Here is a 17,834-nt window from a genome sequence, read left to right as displayed (position 1 = left end):
GGCTTATCGATCTTTCTAATTCTTTCAAAGAACCAGCTTCTAGTTTTGTTGATCTGCTCTACTGTATTTCTGGTTTCTAATTCATTGACCTCTCCTCTAATCAGTTTTCTTTTCATGCATGGCTTAGGCCTGTTTTTTTGTCCCATCTCCAGCTGTTTAAGGTGTGAGTATAAGGACTGCATTTTAGATTTTTCTATTCTTTTGAGTGAGGTGTGAATAGCTATGTATTTTGCCCTTAGGACTGCCTTTGCAGTGTTCCATAGGCTTTGGACTGATGTGTTTTCATTCTCATTGGTTTCCATAAATTGCTTAAGTTCTTCTTTAATTTCCTGGTTTACTCAAACATTCTTAAGCAGGATGGTCCTTAGTTTCCAACTGTTTGAGTTTCTTCCAAATTTTTTCCTGTGATTAAGATCCAGTTTCAAAGCATTGTGGTCTGAGAATATGCAGGGTATAATCTCAGTCTTTCGGTATCGGTTGAGACCTGTTTTATGACCCAGTATATGGTCTATTCTGGAGAAAGTTCCATGTGCATTCGAACAGAATGAGTATTCTGTTGTTTTAGGGTGGAGTGTTCTTTAATCTGTGAGGTCCATTTGGTCCAGTGTGTCATTCAAAGGTCTTGTTTCTTTGTTGATTTTCTGTTTAGATGATCTGTTGCTGAGAGTGGAGTGTTGAGGTCCCCTACTATTAACATATTATTATCTATATGTCTCTTTATTCTGGTTAACAGTTGGCTTATGTAGTTGGCTGCTCCCCTGTTGGGGGCATAGATATTTATAATTGTTAGATCCTCTTGTTGGATATACCCCTTAAGGATAATTTAGTGTCCTTCCGTATCTCTAACTACAGTCTTTAGCTTAAAATCTAATTGGTCTCGGGGCACCTGGGTGGCTCAGTCGTTAAGCATCTGCCTTCAGCTCAGGACGTGATCCTGGCATTCTAGGATCGAGTCCTCCGCTGGGAGGCTGCTTCTTCCTTTCCCACTCCCCCTGCTTGTGTTCCCTCTCTCGCTGGCTGTCTCTCTCTGTCAAATAAGTAAATAAAATCTTTTAAAAAATAAAATAAATTCTAAATAGTCTGATATGAGAATCGCTACCCCAGCTTTCTTTTGAGGTCTGTTGGCATGAGAAATGGTTCTCCATCCCTTCACTTTCAGTCTGGATGTATCTTTAGGTTCACAGTGAGTCTCTTGTAGACAACATACAGATGGGTTATGTCTTTTTATCCACTCTGCAACCCTGTGTTGTTTTATGGGAGCATTTAGGCCATTCACATTGGAGATATTTTAATGCCATGTTGTCTGTCAAGTCCTTGTTTCTATAGATTGTCTCTGTACATTTCTGTTCTGTATCACTCTTGGGGTCCTTCTACATTTATAGAACTCCCCCTTAATATTTCTTGTAGGGCTGGCTTGGTGGTCACATATTCTTTCAGTTTCTGCCGGTCTTGGAAGCTCCTTGTCTCTCCATCCATTCTGAATGACAGCCTTGCTGGATACAGTATCCCTGGCTGCATGTTCTTCTCACTTAGTGCTCTCAGTATGTCTTGCCAGCCCTTCCTGGCTTGCCAGGTCTCTGTAGACAGGCCTGATGTTATTCTGATGTTCCTCCCTCTGTGTGAGGAATCTCTTCCCCCTGTCTGCTTTCAAGATTATTTCCTTGGATCTAAGATGTGCAAATTGTACTATTACATGTCATGGTGTTGGTCTGTTCTCATTGATCTTGGGAGGGGTCCTCTCTACCTCTTGGACATGAATGCTTGTTTCCTTCACCAGATTAGGGAAGGTCTCAGCTACAGTTTGTTCCAGTATCTCTTCTAGACCTCTCTCTTTCTCCACCCCCTCGGGGATCCCAATAATTCTGACATTGGAACGTTTCATTGAGTCATAATCTCCCGAAGCTTTTTTCATGAAATTGGAGGTTTTTTTCTCCATGTTACCTTTCTTTCCTTCTTTTCTATCATCTCATCCTCTAACCCGCTAATTTGTTCTTCTGCCTCATTTGCCCTGGCCATCAGAGCATCCAGTTTAGACTGCATTTCATTCATAGAATTCTTTTTTTTTTTTTAAAGATTTTATTTATTTGACAGAGATAGAGACAGCCAGCGAGAGAGGGAACACAAGCAGGGGGAGTGGGAGAGGAAGAAGCAGGCTCATAGCGGAGGAGCCTGGTGTGGCCCGATCCCACAACGCCGGGATCACGCCCTGAGCCAAAGGCAGACGCTTAACCGCTGTGCCACCCAGGCACCCCTCATTCATAGAATTCTTAATTTCCGCCGGATGTGTCCTCATTTCAGCCCTTAGAGATTCTATATTTTTGTTAATATTCTTCTCAAGCCTATACATCATCTTGATAATTGTTACTCTGAAATCCATTTTTTTTTTTTAAAGACTTTATTCATTTGACAGAGAGAGACAGCCAGCAAGAGAGGGAACGCAAGCATGGGGAGTGGGAGAGAGAGAAGCAGGCTTCCCAGTGGAGCAGGGAGCCCGATGCGGGACTTGATCCCAGGACCCTGGGATCACGCCCTGAGCTGAAGGCAGACGCTTAACGACTGAGCCACCCAGACGCCCCTGAAATCCATTTCTGGCATCTTGGTTATATCCATATCCATTAGTTCTGTGGCAGAGGCCACAGTCTCTGTTTCTTTCCTTTGTTGGGGGTTTCTCCTCCTTGTCATTCTGATGAGGTGTGGTTGCAGGGATATACAGAGTCCAAATTATTGACCAAGACCCAAGCAAGATGCACCTGTTTTATAAGGACCTTAGGGATGTGGACTTCTTGTTCTTTCAGGCTGCCTTCTTGCGGGGCGGGGGTGGGGGGGACTGCCGCACTGATACTCAGGCAACCCTGTTTGGGCGGGGGTGATGGGCACAGTGAGAACCGGTTTTTTGGGAGGCTTTTGTTCTCTGGTGGCTTTCCCTGGCAGCTTTCTGTGTGTCTTCTGAGAGTCAGAGAGCAGCAGTGACTGTATCCAAATCTCTGTCTCATAACAGATCACAGTCTGCTCTCCACTGAGCTCTCCAGGCCACACTGACTCCGTTTCTGTCGGTGCTGCTAAAAATCCGCAGCGTCCTGGTTTGTGCGTCCCACAGCCGCTCTCCCAGTCCTCACTTCTAGGGCCAGCTGCCTCCGTTTCGCACACACACTCCCGAGCTCCAGGTTTCGGTCTGGTTTCCCCGACACTACCGGTCTGTGAGTGCAGCCGCTCCCCAGCGCAGGAGGCTTCTGCCTTCCCGGCGACTGAGCTGGGCGGCTCCCTCCCCCTTCCATTTATCTTCCAATATCTGTGCGCAGACTCTCGGCTCCCCGCTTCATACCTCGAGACCCAGTGCCGGAGATGTTCATTTGTAGAGATCCAGACGGATCTTCTTACATCTCAGGCTGATTTCGTGGGTGTTCAGGATGGTCTGGTAGATATCCAGCTCGATTCAGGGGACCGGCTGAAATAGGGTCCCCTACACTCCTCCGCCATCTTTCCCTCCTCCAGTTTACCCCCTTTTGATCAGACTCAGCTTAACTGAGAGATGTGGTAATAATTTAAGGCATTAGTGTTACTCTCGGCTTTTGCTCTATAGTTCTCGCAGCTTTTGCCCATCCTTTGTGTGGTATTCACAGGTTATGATACCTTTTGCTTAATCTCTGTGATATTCACAAGCCACGACTTCAGGTTCAAAATCTTCAAGTCAGTCATTCTGTTCATTCCTTTTCTGACATTCTAGTCTTGGGAAGGTCATTTGCTTGATGGTTAGTGGCTGTGAACACATATTTAAAGCTTTCGAGAAAATACAATGTACCAGGAAGATGATTATTAACAGGATAATTCCCAATGTTTGGAGTCCCCAAGACCCAGACCAATCAAAATCAAAGAAAGACCCCTCTGAAGGAGTCACTTTTTTGAGCCAAGTGGCTTGCTCAGTTATCTTACACAGCTGGGTTTCAAGTTCCCCAGAGGTATTAATCCAGCAACAGCAGTTGATGTTGGCCATAGCTCAGACACCTCCATGCTCAGCCAAAATATAATCAGGGGCTGTTCTATTAACAAGAACAGCTTTGGCCAGAGAGTCTTAAGGATCTTTGTTGGACAGCTATTGTCTTAGCAATGGATTCTGTAATATTTTTGAGTTAAGGTTTCTAATCATATTCTAATTTATATTTACTGAGAACCAGAGAAGTATGCCCCTGCAAAAGAAGGTGAATCCTGAGTCATGATTGTCTCCTGGAAATTTCTTTCTGACTTGATGTATATATCCAAAGGAGTCAAGCAGTGAGGTATCACAGTTCATTGTGGAAAATTAGTGGCACAGCTGGATAACCTAAGACATTGTCCAGCTATGTGCCAGCTATCTAGGCGTTCCTAGGCCCAAGGAGAGTGATAACCACAGACAAAGACAAACCCTGTCGGGGTGCAGACCAGCTCCATTAAAGTGGTTAATGGATTTGTTCACAGAGTCTGCTGCATTTACCCATTCAAGCCAAGGGTCAGTTAGGTTTTCAGCACAGATGGGAAGAAAATCTCCTAGCTTGAAACAGGGTCATTTTAAATGCCTTACAAAGGTATGTGCTGCTGGTGAGATCTTTGAGTGAAAAAGGACAGGTCTGACCTACATAATCATGAGAACGTAGGGTGCAGGTGTGCTAAGATTTACATAGATACTTGTGTCTGGGCACATAGCAGTTGGAAAAAGATAAAAATAAGGCACAAGATGTTCTAGCCGTTAGAGTTGAACTTGGCAAAAAGCTTTTTGAACGGGGTGGCGTGGGGGAGCGTGGGTAGTAAAGTAGTAATTGGGAAGAGGAGACAAACTGGTCACAGGGAAGATTGGGAGATCTCTAGCCTCATGGATAGATCAGAATCTTTGATGACAAAGCCAGGAGTCTGAAAGGTTACCTTCCTTAGCACTGGCCCAGGAGATAACAGATTGAGGGTGTTATCTTTCCAGACTAAGATCAGAGTAAAGGAAAGATGGAGAAGGAAAAAAAGTTCCATGTTCAGTTAAAGTATGAAGTCTTGACCCAGGGGTAAGCAGTCTGCTTTCAGATCGCCTGCCTCTCTGCCTCATCAGTTTGACGTGGAGGTTTCCAGTGTCTGCGCAGGACCAGATGTCAGGTGGAGCCTTCTTTAGCAGTGTCAGTGGTCAAGAGCCACTTGGTAAGGTCCTTTCCAGTAGGTTTGAAGGCTATTTTCTTATGATGTTTCCAGAATTCTCAGTCACCAGGCTCTAGACTGTGACTAGCAGGATCCTTTGAACTGGAATCCAGGAAAGCTTCACTAACCTATTGATGATACGCGTTAGTATAAGACATTAAAGACTTACAGTAGCTGGTCAGACCGGCTTGAAACAACAAGGGACCAGCAGAAAGCTGTATACTGGTAGACATTGGTCTGCCAGTGACTATCTCGTGGAGCGAGCTTATGTTTCCCAGAGGGTGGTACTGTGAATAGTCAGCAAGGCCAGAGGCACCAGACACCTTAGGTTAAAGGAATACAGTCATTTCAGCAAGTTAAGAGATTTTAAGTGTGTGGATCCCATTAGTTCTCTCAACCGTGCCTGATATAATCACGGGTGATTGGCACAGTGATCATTTCAAGAAGTTTGCAAGACTTTAAGGCTTGTATGATTTGCCCAGTGAGGTGGGCGCCTCAGTCACTGGAAATTATAGAAGGTGTACTGGAAGTGGAAAACATGTTTGTAATGGTCTCTTTGCTACTCTAAGGGCATCAGCCTTGCAGCAGGGAAAGGCTTCAACCTATCTGGAAGGCATGCATACAAGAACATACGGATAACCTGTACCAGCTGGCAACTGAATGAAGTCCAGTTGCAGTTGTTCAAAGGGGCCAGAAGGAAGAAGTTTGAGGCCTCTGGGAACAAAAATTGTTTTCCTAAGATTGTAGACCTAATAGGTGAGACATTTAGATGCAGATGAGGCGGTGGGAGCAGAAAGAGCTCACAGGAGGTTGGTCTGCGTGCAGGAGTGTTGGGTCGGTTCCGAATTGAGAAGGCTTGAAGCTGTGTTTGGAGTTTACAGCAAAATGTCATTTGCTAAAGTTAAATTCACTGAGGCTTCTACAGCTGCAGCCTTATGGTGGCTGGAACAGGCTCTAGCAGTGGAATCTGTTTGCTGGAACAGGCAATAACAGGCCTGTGTTTATTGCCCTGTTCTTGCAGGAGCATTTCCACTGCTTGGTTATTTCTTCCATGCACAAATGAGGTGAAAGGGTTGGGTTTGGTAATGCTAGGGCAGGTGAATCTTCTAGTGCTTTTTTTTTTGTCTTAAAAAGGCCTTCTCATGTTTGTCTTCCCATGCAAGGGGTTCAGGGACTGAAATTTTAGTAAATTCATAAGAGTGGGGGAGAAAAATTAGAAACCCATAATGTGTAATAGCCAGCTAGGTTAGAAACCCACAAAGCTGTGCTCAGCTTAATCCTTTTTTGAAATAGCTAGATTCCTTTAGTGATTAATTATGACCTGGGTAATCAACAGTATCTAGAAATAATTGTGATTTTTTCCTCAGAGACTTTATGTCCCTTTTCAGCGAACTGCTACAGCAAGTAAATGGATCCTTTATGGACACCTCTTTGGTAACAGCATAGAAAGAAATGGTATGCATCCTATAGGACTGATTTCCCAGGGAACTGGAGGATAATGAAATCTTGGTGGAGTACATGGGGATAGTGAGGGACTTTGATGAATCCTTGAGGCCTGACTGTGCAGGTATATTATTGATTGTTCCAAGTAAAAGAAATTGATACTGGCTGTTGAAGTCCACAGAGATGCTGGAAAAGGCTGAACAAGTCTACAACAGTGAACCATTTGAGTCTGGTAGAACTTGTGACAAAAGGGTGTTTGGGTTTGGAACAACTGGGAAATAGGGAATAACTCATTAATAGCTCTCAAGTCCTGGGCAAGTTGCCATCCCCTCCCATTATGTTTCCAGACTGGCAAAATTCTGCATGTTGCCGGGCCTGGAACAGGGAATGAATAACCCCTGGGCAAGGTGTGAGGCTTTGTATGGCCACAGGCCTTAATGGATATTAGGGCAGTACAGGAGTAGATTTAGTTCTGTCTGAATTTCTGTAGGCTCTGTACTTGTTATTCCCCAATGTCAGAATTAGAAGTGGCCCACAGATTTTTCAGGCACTTCAGTTAAATTAGGGGATTTCTGTTGGAATTCTTCCTCATCTGTATCAAAGACCAATCATAAAGAATGTAAGATCAGGTTCAGGTTGGTCAGGAAATTCTAAGGTGAGGTCACATTAGAAGCAAAATTTATTAGCCCTTTTAATTTAGAAAGTAGATCTCTACCCAATAAATTGGGGCTGTATCACAGAGCAAAAAAGGCGGCTTTTTAGTAAAAGGTCCTAAGTCATTTGTACTGGTTGAGATAGAAACTCTGTCTGAACTTTGAGATACCCCTAGTATATAAACCTTCTTTTCACTCTGAGGGATTTGTTGTCCTATGAGTGGGGTTTATTTTTTTTTAAGATTTTATTTATTTATTTTAGATCACGCTTGCAAGCAGGGGGAGGGGCGGGGGGAGAGAGAGAATCTGAAGTGGACTCCGCGCTGAGCACAGAGTTTGATGTGGGGCTCAATCCCACGACCCTGAGATCATAACCTGAGCTGAAATCAAGAGTCGGTCATGCTTAACCAACTGAGCCACCCAGGTGCCCCAAGAGTTGGGTTTAAAGTAGAAAGTGTAGGGGTGCCTGGGTGGCGCAGTCGTTAGGTGTCTGCCTTCGGCTCAGGGCGTGATCCCAGCCTTCTGGGATCGAGCCCCACATCAGGCTCCTCTGCTAGGAGCCTGCTTCTTCCTCGCCCACTCCCCCTGCTTGTGTTCCCTCTCTCGCTGGCTTTCTTTGTCAAATAAAATCTTTAAAAAAAAATAAAAATAAAAATAAAAAATAAAGTAGAAATGTAGTCCTGGTATCTACCAGAATTTAGCAAAGAATGTGATTAATTTTATATTCCCCTTACATGTTTAGGGTATTACTGATACCAGTTTACTGGAGGGTCCCTTGGAGCCCTGTCAGGTTTGGGAATGGCCCATGTGGGAGCTCTTCCTTGGGGGCATTGAGGAATTTGTGTAGGACATTTGAGGACAGTTTCTCTGAAGTACCCTGGTTGATTACAAATGAGATAATGGACTCCGGGCCAGCTTTTGATGACTTTCTAGGAGGGTATGATGTGGGAGACCCGGTAAGACCATTAGTGTGGCTGTTCTTTATGATTTTGATCCAAGTCCTCTCAGAGTGTTTGGTTATGGTCACAGGTTCACTCAAGCCAGTGGCCTCTCATCCTATATTCTGCCTTTTCATTAACCCACTAATTTCAGGAAATAATCCATTTACAAATAGGACGGCCTGAGCAGGTTGGTTGTATGGAATCAGGAGTGCCATAGGAAGAACACTTCCAAACAGGCTTTAGATTCTGCCACATTCATCTTTTATTTTCATGTTTGAGTAACAGACCAATTAGTGCAGGCAGGGAAGACTCTAGGAATGGCTTTTAATTGTGTTTTTTTTTTTTTAACGTATTGCTTAGTTCAGTTTACGGGTATTTTGTTGAAGGTTTTTGCATTTATGTTCATTAAGGATATTGGCTTATAATTTGAGTGTGTGTGTGTGTGTGTGTGTGTGTGTGGTATCTTTGTCTGATTTTGGTATCCAGGTAATGCTAGCATTATAGAATGAGAAATTCAGAAGCTTTCCTTCCTCTTTATTTTTTGTAATGGTTTGAGGAGGATACATATTAACTCTTTAAATATTTGGTAGAATTCATCTGTGAAGCCATCTGGTCTTACACTTTTGTTTGGTGGGAGTTTTTTGGTTACTGATTCAGTTTCCCTACTAGTAATTGGTCTGTTTAGATTTCCTGCTTCTTGATTCAGTCTTGGAAAATTTTATGTTCCTAGGAATTTATCCATTTCTTCTAGGTTGTCCCTTTTGGTGTAACTTCTCTTTCACTTCTGATTTATTTGGACCCTCTATATTTCTTTCTTGATGAGTCTAAACATTTACCAATTTTGTTTATCTTTTCAAAGAACCAGCTTTTAGTTTCTCTGATCTTTTCTATTGTTTTTTTAGTCTCACTTTCATTTATTTGTGCTCTGATCTTTATTATTTCCTTTATTCTACTAACTTTGAGCTTTGTTTGTGTTTTAGTTTCTTAGGGTGTAAGGTTAGATTGAGATTTTTCTTGTTTCTTGAGATGAGTCTGTATCACTATAAACTTTATTTTCTTTTTAAAAGAAATTATTTGAGAGCGAGCATTGGGGGAGAGAAGGCAGCAGCAGACAGAGGGAGAAACAGACTCCCCGCTGAGCAGGGAGCCCAATGCGGGCCTCGATCCCAGAACCCTGGGATCATGACCTGAGCCGAAGGCAGCCACTTAACCAACTGAGCCACCCAGGCGCCCCTAAACTTCTCTCTTAAAATTGTTTATGTGTGGTGTCTCCTACGTCTTGAACTATTGTGCTTCCATTTCCATTTGTTTCAAGGTATTTTTTTCCTCTTATTTCTTTGTTGACCCATTGGTTGTTTCGTAGGATATTGCTCTTAGCCTGCACATGTGTTTCTTCCAGTTTTTATCTTTTTGTTGCTGTTGTTGTTGAAACTATTATTGACATATAATTTATTACATTTAGGTTCACATCATAGTGATTTGACATACATATACACACACTATGAAATGCTTACCGTGGTAAGTGTAGTTACTGTCTGTCACCATTCATGACATTATTGACTATATATATTCCCTATGCTGAATTTTTCATAACTGAAAATTTGTAACTCTTTATCTCCTTCACCAACTACACCTACCCCACCCCATTCCCCTCTGGAAACCACCAGTTTTCTGTATGTATGGATCTGATTCTGGGTTTTTGTTTGCTTGTTTTGCTTTTTAAATTCCACATGTAAGTGAAAGCATACAGTATTTGTCTTTCTCTTTTTAACTTATTTCACTTAGCATAATGCCCCTTGGGTCCATCCATGCTGTCATAAATGGCAAGATCTCATTCTTTTTTATGGCTGGGTAGTACTCCATTGTATATATACACATTTTCTTTATCCATTCATCTGTCGTTGAACACTAAGGTTACTTCTGTATCTTGGCTATTGTAAATAATGCTGCAGTGAACACAGGGGTGCATATATCTTTTCAATTAATGTTTTAATTTTCTTCAGGTGAGCACCTAGAAGTGGGATTGCTGGATAGTACAGTAGTTGTCTTTAATCTTTGAGGAACCGCCATACTGTTTCCCATAGTAGCTACACTTCTGGGAGTTGATTCTAGTTTCATACCATTGTGGTCAGGAAAGATGCTTGATACAATTTCAGTCTTCTTAAATTTATTGAAACTTGTTTTGTGGCATAACGTGTGATCTATACTGGCGAATATTCTATGTGCACTTGAAAAGAATGTATATTCTGCTGCTTTGGGGATAGAATACTCTGTATGTAATCTGTTAAGTCCATCTGGTCTAAGGTGTTGCTTAAAGCCAATGTTCATTGATGGATGATCTATCCATTGATGTAAGTGGGGTGTTAAAATCCCTTACTATTACTGTATTACTGTCCATTTATATATTTATATCTGTTAATAATGGGTTTATGTATTTAGATGCCCTTATGTTGGTGTATAGACATTTGTAAGTATTATGTGATCTTGTTGGATTTATCTCTTTGTTATTATATAGTTCCTTGTCTCTTGTTACAGCCTTTGTTTTAAAGTCTTCTAAGTATTGCTAACCCAACCTTTAGTTTTCATTTCCATGGAACATCTTTTTTCCATCCCTTTGCTTTCAGTCTGTGTGTGTTCTTCAGATTTGAAGTAAGTCTCTTGTAGGCAGCATGTATATGGTCTTGTTTTTATCCATTCAGCCATTCTGTCACAGACATACCTTTTGATTGGAGCATTCAGTCCATTTACATTTAAAGTATTTATTGATGGATATGTATTTACATGTTGTTGTTTCTGGTTGTTTGTAATTCTTTGTTCTTTTCTTGCTGTCTGCCCTTGTGATTTGGTGACATTCTTTAGTGTTTGTGTTCCTTTATCTGTTTTGTGTATGTATTATAGGTATTTGGTTTGTGGTTACCATGAGATTCATATATAACATCCTACGTATATAACAGTCTGTTGTAAGTTGATGGTTACTTAAGTTCAAGTACATTCTAAAAGCACTACATTTTAACCCGCCCCATTTTTTATATTTTTGATGTCATGTTTTACATCTTATTTTTTGTTATCTCTTGACTGCTTATTGTAGATGTAGATGACTTTACTACTTTTGTTTTTTAACCTTTAAACTAGGTATATAGTAGGTGGTTGATTCACTATCTTTACTATATTTACCAGTGAGCTTTTTTTTCTTGACACTTATTTTGGATGTCTGTTTCCTTTGCCAGGCTAGGTAAGTTTTCAGCTATTATTTCTTCAAGTAGATTTTCTGTCCTTTTCTCTCTCTTCCTCATGGACCCCTATTATGAATGTTATTGTGCTTGATGTTGTCCCATGGATTCCCCTACCGTCTTCCAAATCACTGATGCATTCTTCTGCAACATCTAATCTGCTGTTGATTTTCTCTAGTGTATTTTTCATTTCATTTACTGTATTCTTCAGCTCTGATTGTTTGATTATATTTTCTCTCCGTTTGAGTTCTCACTGTTCATCCAATTTTCTAATTTGGTGAGCATCTTTATGACCATTACTTTGAACTCTTTATCTGGTATATTGTTAATCTCCATTTTGTTCAGTTCTTTTTCTAAGGTTTTTATTTTGTTCTTTTCTTTGGAACATATTTTGTCTCATTTTTGCCTCTCAGTTTGAATATATTTGTTTCTGCATATTAAGTGGATTAGTTACATCTCCCGGTCTTGAAGAAGTGGCTTTAAGCCAAAGGTATCCTAGGGGACCCAGTAGTGCCAACTCCCCTAGTCACCCAAGCCATGTGTCCCAGGGATGTCTCATGTGTGGGCTATGTGCACCCTCCTGTCATGGCTGGGTTGCAGTCGGTGTGGACTTCCTGGTGTGCAGGACAGTTCTCTGGTGCAGGTGACTGCAGTAGCTGTGGGCAGGGCAGCCTTCTGGTGCTGCTGGCTGCAAAGTCCAGCTGCAGCTGTTGCAGGCACTCTCGTGTGCAGAGCCTGCCCCCCGACCCAGGGCAGGGGCACTCATGGAGGGAGGGGCGCCAGTGCCAGACAAGGCCTCCCACTGGGTGTGGCACATCAAGAGGTCACTTGGGATAGGTTCTGGTGCTGGCTGAGGCTACCTGCCAGGGTGGCAGGGTCAAGTATGTTTCTTAAATGAGCGATCTTGTCTACTTGTCCCCATAAGGCCCATTTTAACTCTGGGCTGTTTTTAGTAAGATTGTGCCATTTTTGTAGATATTTGTAACTTCAGAAACCATCGTTTTTAGATACAAATATGCAGGTGTGCCAGAAGGTGATGGATGCACTTGACTTTTAGAGTTTCAGTTTTTAATTGGCTCTGAGAAATCCAAAGTCTTAGCTAATCTAAATACCTAAAAGGGATGTGCCAGTGGATTGGGGGTTGGTGTTTTACAGTGTACCCTGTTGCATAGAAATTTTCTTGAAGTTGGTGGGTGACCAATTTGTCCTATCACAGGGGTCTTCTTGGGATGACGAGCACTGTAAAATACTCGTGTCCACCAATTTTTGTGGCTTTTTGGCTTCCAAGATCCTCAGTAGCAATAGCTCTTATCTACATAAAAGATGACAAATACATACCTTAACATACCAGCAGTAGCCAGGAGAGGTTTACTGGGGACTAGCCAAGAGAAGGCCGTGCGCACCACCAGCAATTCCCCAGCGTGGACTAAACCAGCAGATTCTAGCAAACAGGGACTTGGACTGGAAAGAGGTTCCAGATAACTGGAGAACTGCAGACTGAACCAAGGGCTGGGGAATTGGGTTCTGAATGGAACATTCTGCCAGCTCAAAGTGACCAGCTAAGCCCTGACTAGAAAGCCAATTAGACTAGGATCACAACCTAGAACCCAGAGCCCTCAGAAATGGTGAAAGGGCCGTGAACTCAAAACTGGGTTTGCAAGGGGGTGCCTGGGTGGCTCAGTTGGTTGAGCATCTGATTCTTGATCTCAGCTCAGGTGTTGATCTTAGGGTCATGAGTTCAAGTTCGCATTAAGCTCCATGCTAGGCATGGAGCCTACTTTAAAAAAAAAAAAAAAAAAGTTTTGCAAGTATCATTCTGTCCCAGAACGCTGTCAGAAGTTTCAGCTCCTGGCACTGCCACCTGATCTGTTAAAAATTTATTCAGTGATTCATGAATCAGGCAGCAACTCATCTATGGATAGAAGGTAACCTCTGCAGAGCTGTAGAAAAGGAAAAGTTTTTTAAGGTGGAAAGGGAGTGGATAATGGAAATTATGAGCAAAGAATGCATTGTTTCAGGTAAGTTCACCCTCCTGAGGGGAATGGAAGGGCCTATGGAGCAGATTACCTCACTAGTGCTAACCAGGGAATTTCAAGTTGTCTGGTGAAAGTTTCATTCCTGGAGGACTGAAACTGCAGCTAGGTTAGGTTAGGTATTAAGTTTTGATTTGTTGATGTGGGGTTTAGCACAAGTGGCTCCATTTTAGGCCTGCTGTCTCCTTTTTAACACCACAAACCAGACTTTGATTAGTAAGGCTGTAGACCATTTTAAGAGCACATTCTAACCTGATCTCCCTATCTCCATCTCTCTACTCCATCTCTAGATTCTGCTACCAGGATGACTTTTCTAAAGCACAGCCTTGATGTGTTCCTCCCCTGGTTAAAAACCTCCCACTGCTTCCTACCACCTGCTATTCCTTACAGAACAAGGGGCCAGCCTCCTGTCAGCACCTTTTTCTCTGGTTACCACCCATCTCTCCATTCCTTGTCTAAAAGCTGGATTTTGGGAAACCTTACTACCAAATGTTCTGCTTCCTTCCAGGGCTCATATTGTCCTTTTGATCCAAAACTTCCTTTTACTACTTTAGCCGCCTTCCTTTCACCATTTGTGTGCCTGTCTGAAACTCTCCCCTTTCAAATGCTGTTGCTTCTTTCCTTTCACTCCACTAATGTGCAGTGAAAATAAGTGAGTTCATATATGTACGGTATCTTCATTTCAACCAAGAACTTTTGAACCTGTTATAATCGTTAGCACACCAGCCATTGTTTAGTATTTAATTTTTGTCCTTGTGTGTATTTGGCTATACATTTCTTCATCAGATGGGTTTAGAAGAATTTTTAAGATTTTATTTATTTATTTTTTTTTTTAAGATTTTATTTATTTATTTGACAGAGACAGCCAGCGAGAGAGGGAACACAAGCAGGGGGAGTGGGAGAGGAAGAAGCAGGCTCCTAGCAGAGGAGCCTGATGCGGGGCTCAATCCCAGAACGCCGGGATCACACCCTGAGCCGAAGGCAGACGCTTAACCGCTGTGCCACCCAGGCGCCCCAAGATTTTATTTATTTTAGAGGGAGCACATGGTGGGGGGCAGGCAGATAGAGGAGGAGAGAAACCCAAGCAGACTCCATGCTGAACAAGGAACCCAGTGCACGGCTGAATCCCATGACCCCAAGATCAGATCTGAGTTGGGCACTCAACCAGCTGCACCACCCAGGTGCCTCTAGAAGAATTCTTACTTGGAGTTTCTAGTTCCCTTTCCCAGTCAGCTTCACAGAAGTGGTCTTGGGAAGTAACCTATTATATGCTTAAAGCATTTGACTGTCAATTGTAAGGGCTTTGTAAATACCAAACATATTTAGAAGCCTTCCTCTGCATCGGGTTTTGCCACTCTTCAGCTACTGAATGCGCAGTCCAGTTAGTTTGGACTCCCACGTCCCCTTTAGCAGAATATAACTTTGCGATCCTTACCACAATCTATATTCCTCACAGAAACCACTTTTGCTCTTCCTTCCAGAAAGGTGCCAGTAACCTGACTTGGCGATCAGATGTCTTGGTGGAATATCAAGGAGAAGGCCGTAATGTCACCGACCCAACCTGTCCTTCGCTGAGTCCTGGAGTGTCTGTGAGTAATAGCTTGAGTTGGCTTAGACAGTTTTACCAGTAGCACAGCAAGGCATTGGTTTAGATGTGTCAAGTATTAAAACCCTTAATCTGAGTCTTAGTCCTCTTTCACTTGACTTTGTCACTTGACTGTAGAGATTAGTAGACAAGGCAAGTTTAGTAATCCTGAAAATGACGTTTTGGACTCTTGTCAGAATGTGCACCTTGAATTCTTCAGTTTTTGTAACAAGCATACCCTGTTCTTGTTTTCCTACCCTTCCCAATAGCAGTACCATTGTTTATGAGGGAGGTTATCAGTGGCCTTCAGTAGAGACACGGGGTCACCACAGTTACATGTAACTGCCATCCTAAGTGTCATGCTTGGTGGCAGCTAGGCTGGTCACAAAGGTGGTAAGAGCAGTGTTGGCCTCACTTTGGATAATGGGAAATAGGAAAGTCAACTCCAGAGAGAAGCCTAAAACCAAAGCTAAGGAATAGTTAAGAACCAACCAAAAGTTAGTAAGGAAGGCATGAAGAAATAACTTACCTGAAGCTGATTCCACAAATCTCACTTGAGCCTTTTTCTCCAACCCATTAAGATGACAGTTTCCAGTATATCTTAGATGTCACTCCTAGGAGATTGATTTCGTCTCCTTACCATTCCATCCCATCCATTTTCCAGGTGCTCGCTACAACAGATTCTTGTCATGAGATTAGCAGACAGTGATGGCAAGAGTCCACAAACAGAGCTGCCAAAGACATGTTCCTTAATCAGGTTAGCCACAAGTAAGGAACAAAGAAAGCCCCCCATCTATCTCTGATTTACTTCTCTGTGGAAAGTTGCCTCATTTCTGTCCAGTGGTAGGTCTGGCTTGAGCCACCTTGGTAGCCCCTCTAGGCAAGTGGTATATTTTACTACAGAGCTATCCTGAGTTAACTTTCTGAATATCCCTACAGCAATGTTTCCCAGACTGTGTCTGTGAAGATGCTTACAACAACACCTACGCCTGTGTGAGGACCCTGTCAGCGCAGTGGAATTTACAGTACTGTGAGTTTGATGACCGGGAGGTAAGAAGGCCTTCTGCCTCCCCACCCCCCCATCGTGTGCTAGCCAGTGCTCTGTCGGCTGGGCGTGGTAGCAGAAGAGCAATTCCAAGGATGTTCCCTAAGGAAGTTAGGCTTCTTATCTATACTTCCACTTAGGCTTCCCTTAGTTAAGAAAATAGGCGTCTGGGTGGCTCAGTCAGTTAAGTGTCTGACTCCTGGTTTTGGCCCAGCTCGTGGTCTCAGGGTCCCGAGACTGGACCCCGCACTCAGCACAGAGTCTGCTTGGGACTTTCTCTCTTCCTCCCCCTCTGCCCTCCCCCCACTCACGTGCTCTTACTCTCTCGCTCTCTCAAATAAATATTAAAAAGAAAAAAATTTTCCCAAAGCCATACCGTGCTTCTCTGTGCCCTTTCCGGATGGGATTTTCTCCACTCCCATCACCACGTAAATACACTTTAAACACACCGTCCGCTGGTTCAGACTGCTACCTGCCTGGTCTGTTTGATGCCCTGATAGTTCGGGGTCAGAGTAAGACACTTCAACTTCTGTGGAGGTAAAAGGAGTCGGGACATTTGCTAGAAGGCTTACTGACAAGCAGGTTGTTCAGAACTCCTGTCCCCACAACAGTGCAGTCCAGAGCTGCTCCAACAGCGCAGCAGTGGGGCATCAAAAGCACAACCAGGAGGCTCCCTCCTCCCTCCTTGTGGCTTTTAGCCACCAGAGATCAGAATGGATTGTCTGAGGATCTCATGCCTGCCATCCCTTGTGGTTTCGTACTGTTTATCAGCCTGTGCACATCTGGCAGCCCATGTCTTGCCATATGGAGCCGATGCTCATTGTGTTTCTCAGAAATGGACTTGCTTACCACTCATTCGTGGCTCCTGAGACTCTGGACAGCAGGCAGAAGAGCAGCGTTCAGTCGGTTCCCATTCCCCCTTCCCCCGTAATGTTTACCTGTCATCTTCCTAGCCTGTCACTTGGAGAATAAAGTACAGAGTTGGGGCCGGGGGGGAATAGTGGTATTAGATCTAAGGTCAGAAATAATGGAGTTGTGTCCTTTCCCAATTGGTGCTGGACATCCAAAACTGCTTTTTAAAACAGGAAATTTAACATCTGTACAGCACAGGTTAGAGTACTTTGATATCTATTAATTCTAATACAAAAATAAGCCTTCAGATGTCAACTCTCACTTCTGTAACAGTATTACCACTGAGACTACTTTCTGAGACCTTGCTATTTGAGGGTCCTGCATCCTGTTCTCTGCCTTTATTATAAAAGGTAATTAATCTGTCCTCCTGTCTCGCCTAAAGGCATAGGGTGTGCTGGAGGCCTCTTTCCTGCACGTGGGCCATGGACCTGAAGCCCTTTAACCCCGAGAACAGATGCTCCGTGGTCTCGTGTTTACCCTTGGGCTCTCTGAAGACGTTGAGACCAGATAATGTTCTCTTGGGCACTGTGCTTATCCACCTCTTCCCTTCCCATTCAGAAATCATTCACACGAGGAGTACTTCAAATATAACGCTTGCTCTTTTCTTTCCCCCATCTTTGCACTCTTGTAGGTATTTGTAGAAGTCTATAACCTGACTGCGGATCCAGACCAAATCACGAACATTGCTAAAAGTATAGACCCAGAGCTTTTAGGAAAAATGAACTACCGGCTAATGATGTTACAGTCCTGTTCTGGACCAACCTGTCGCACTCCAGGGGTGTTTGACCCTGGGTAAGTTTCCATTGTCTCCGATGGCTTTGTCAAGTTGTCTGTAGCAATC

General features: G+C 43.2%; 1 protein-coding gene and 1 long non-coding RNA gene across 4 annotated transcripts in view; one reads left to right on the top strand and one right to left on the bottom strand.

Moving 5' to 3' along the window:
* Positions 1-17,834, top strand: part of GNS (glucosamine (N-acetyl)-6-sulfatase) — a 61,672-nt gene that overhangs the window by 38,729 nt on the left and 5,109 nt on the right. The window contains exons 11-13 of the mRNA XM_002920047.4: positions 14,933-15,040; positions 15,976-16,086; positions 17,625-17,785. Of these exons, the coding sequence (XP_002920093.1) occupies positions 14,933-15,040; positions 15,976-16,086; positions 17,625-17,785 (380 nt within the window). The remainder of the gene's footprint in view (positions 1-14,932; positions 15,041-15,975; positions 16,087-17,624; positions 17,786-17,834) is intronic.
* On the bottom strand, positions 3,465-17,628 carry LOC105237990. 3 transcript variants are annotated; one of them, XR_004620642.1, is made up of 3 exons: positions 16,458-17,628; positions 15,566-15,767; positions 3,465-3,777 (listed from the first exon to the last, which is right to left on the bottom strand). It is a non-coding gene; the product is annotated as an uncharacterized LOC105237990 (long non-coding RNA). The 3 variants fall into 3 exon arrangements; XR_004620643.1 differs by having other exon boundaries at positions 3,465-3,757; XR_856672.2 differs by lacking the exon at positions 3,465-3,777 and adding an exon at positions 5,028-5,279.

Source organism: Ailuropoda melanoleuca, chromosome 15, assembly GCF_002007445.2.
Source record: "Ailuropoda melanoleuca isolate Jingjing chromosome 15, ASM200744v2, whole genome shotgun sequence".
Lineage (NCBI taxonomy): Eukaryota > Metazoa > Chordata > Mammalia > Carnivora > Ursidae > Ailuropoda > Ailuropoda melanoleuca.
This window is presented reverse-complemented; position numbering and strand designations above follow the sequence as displayed.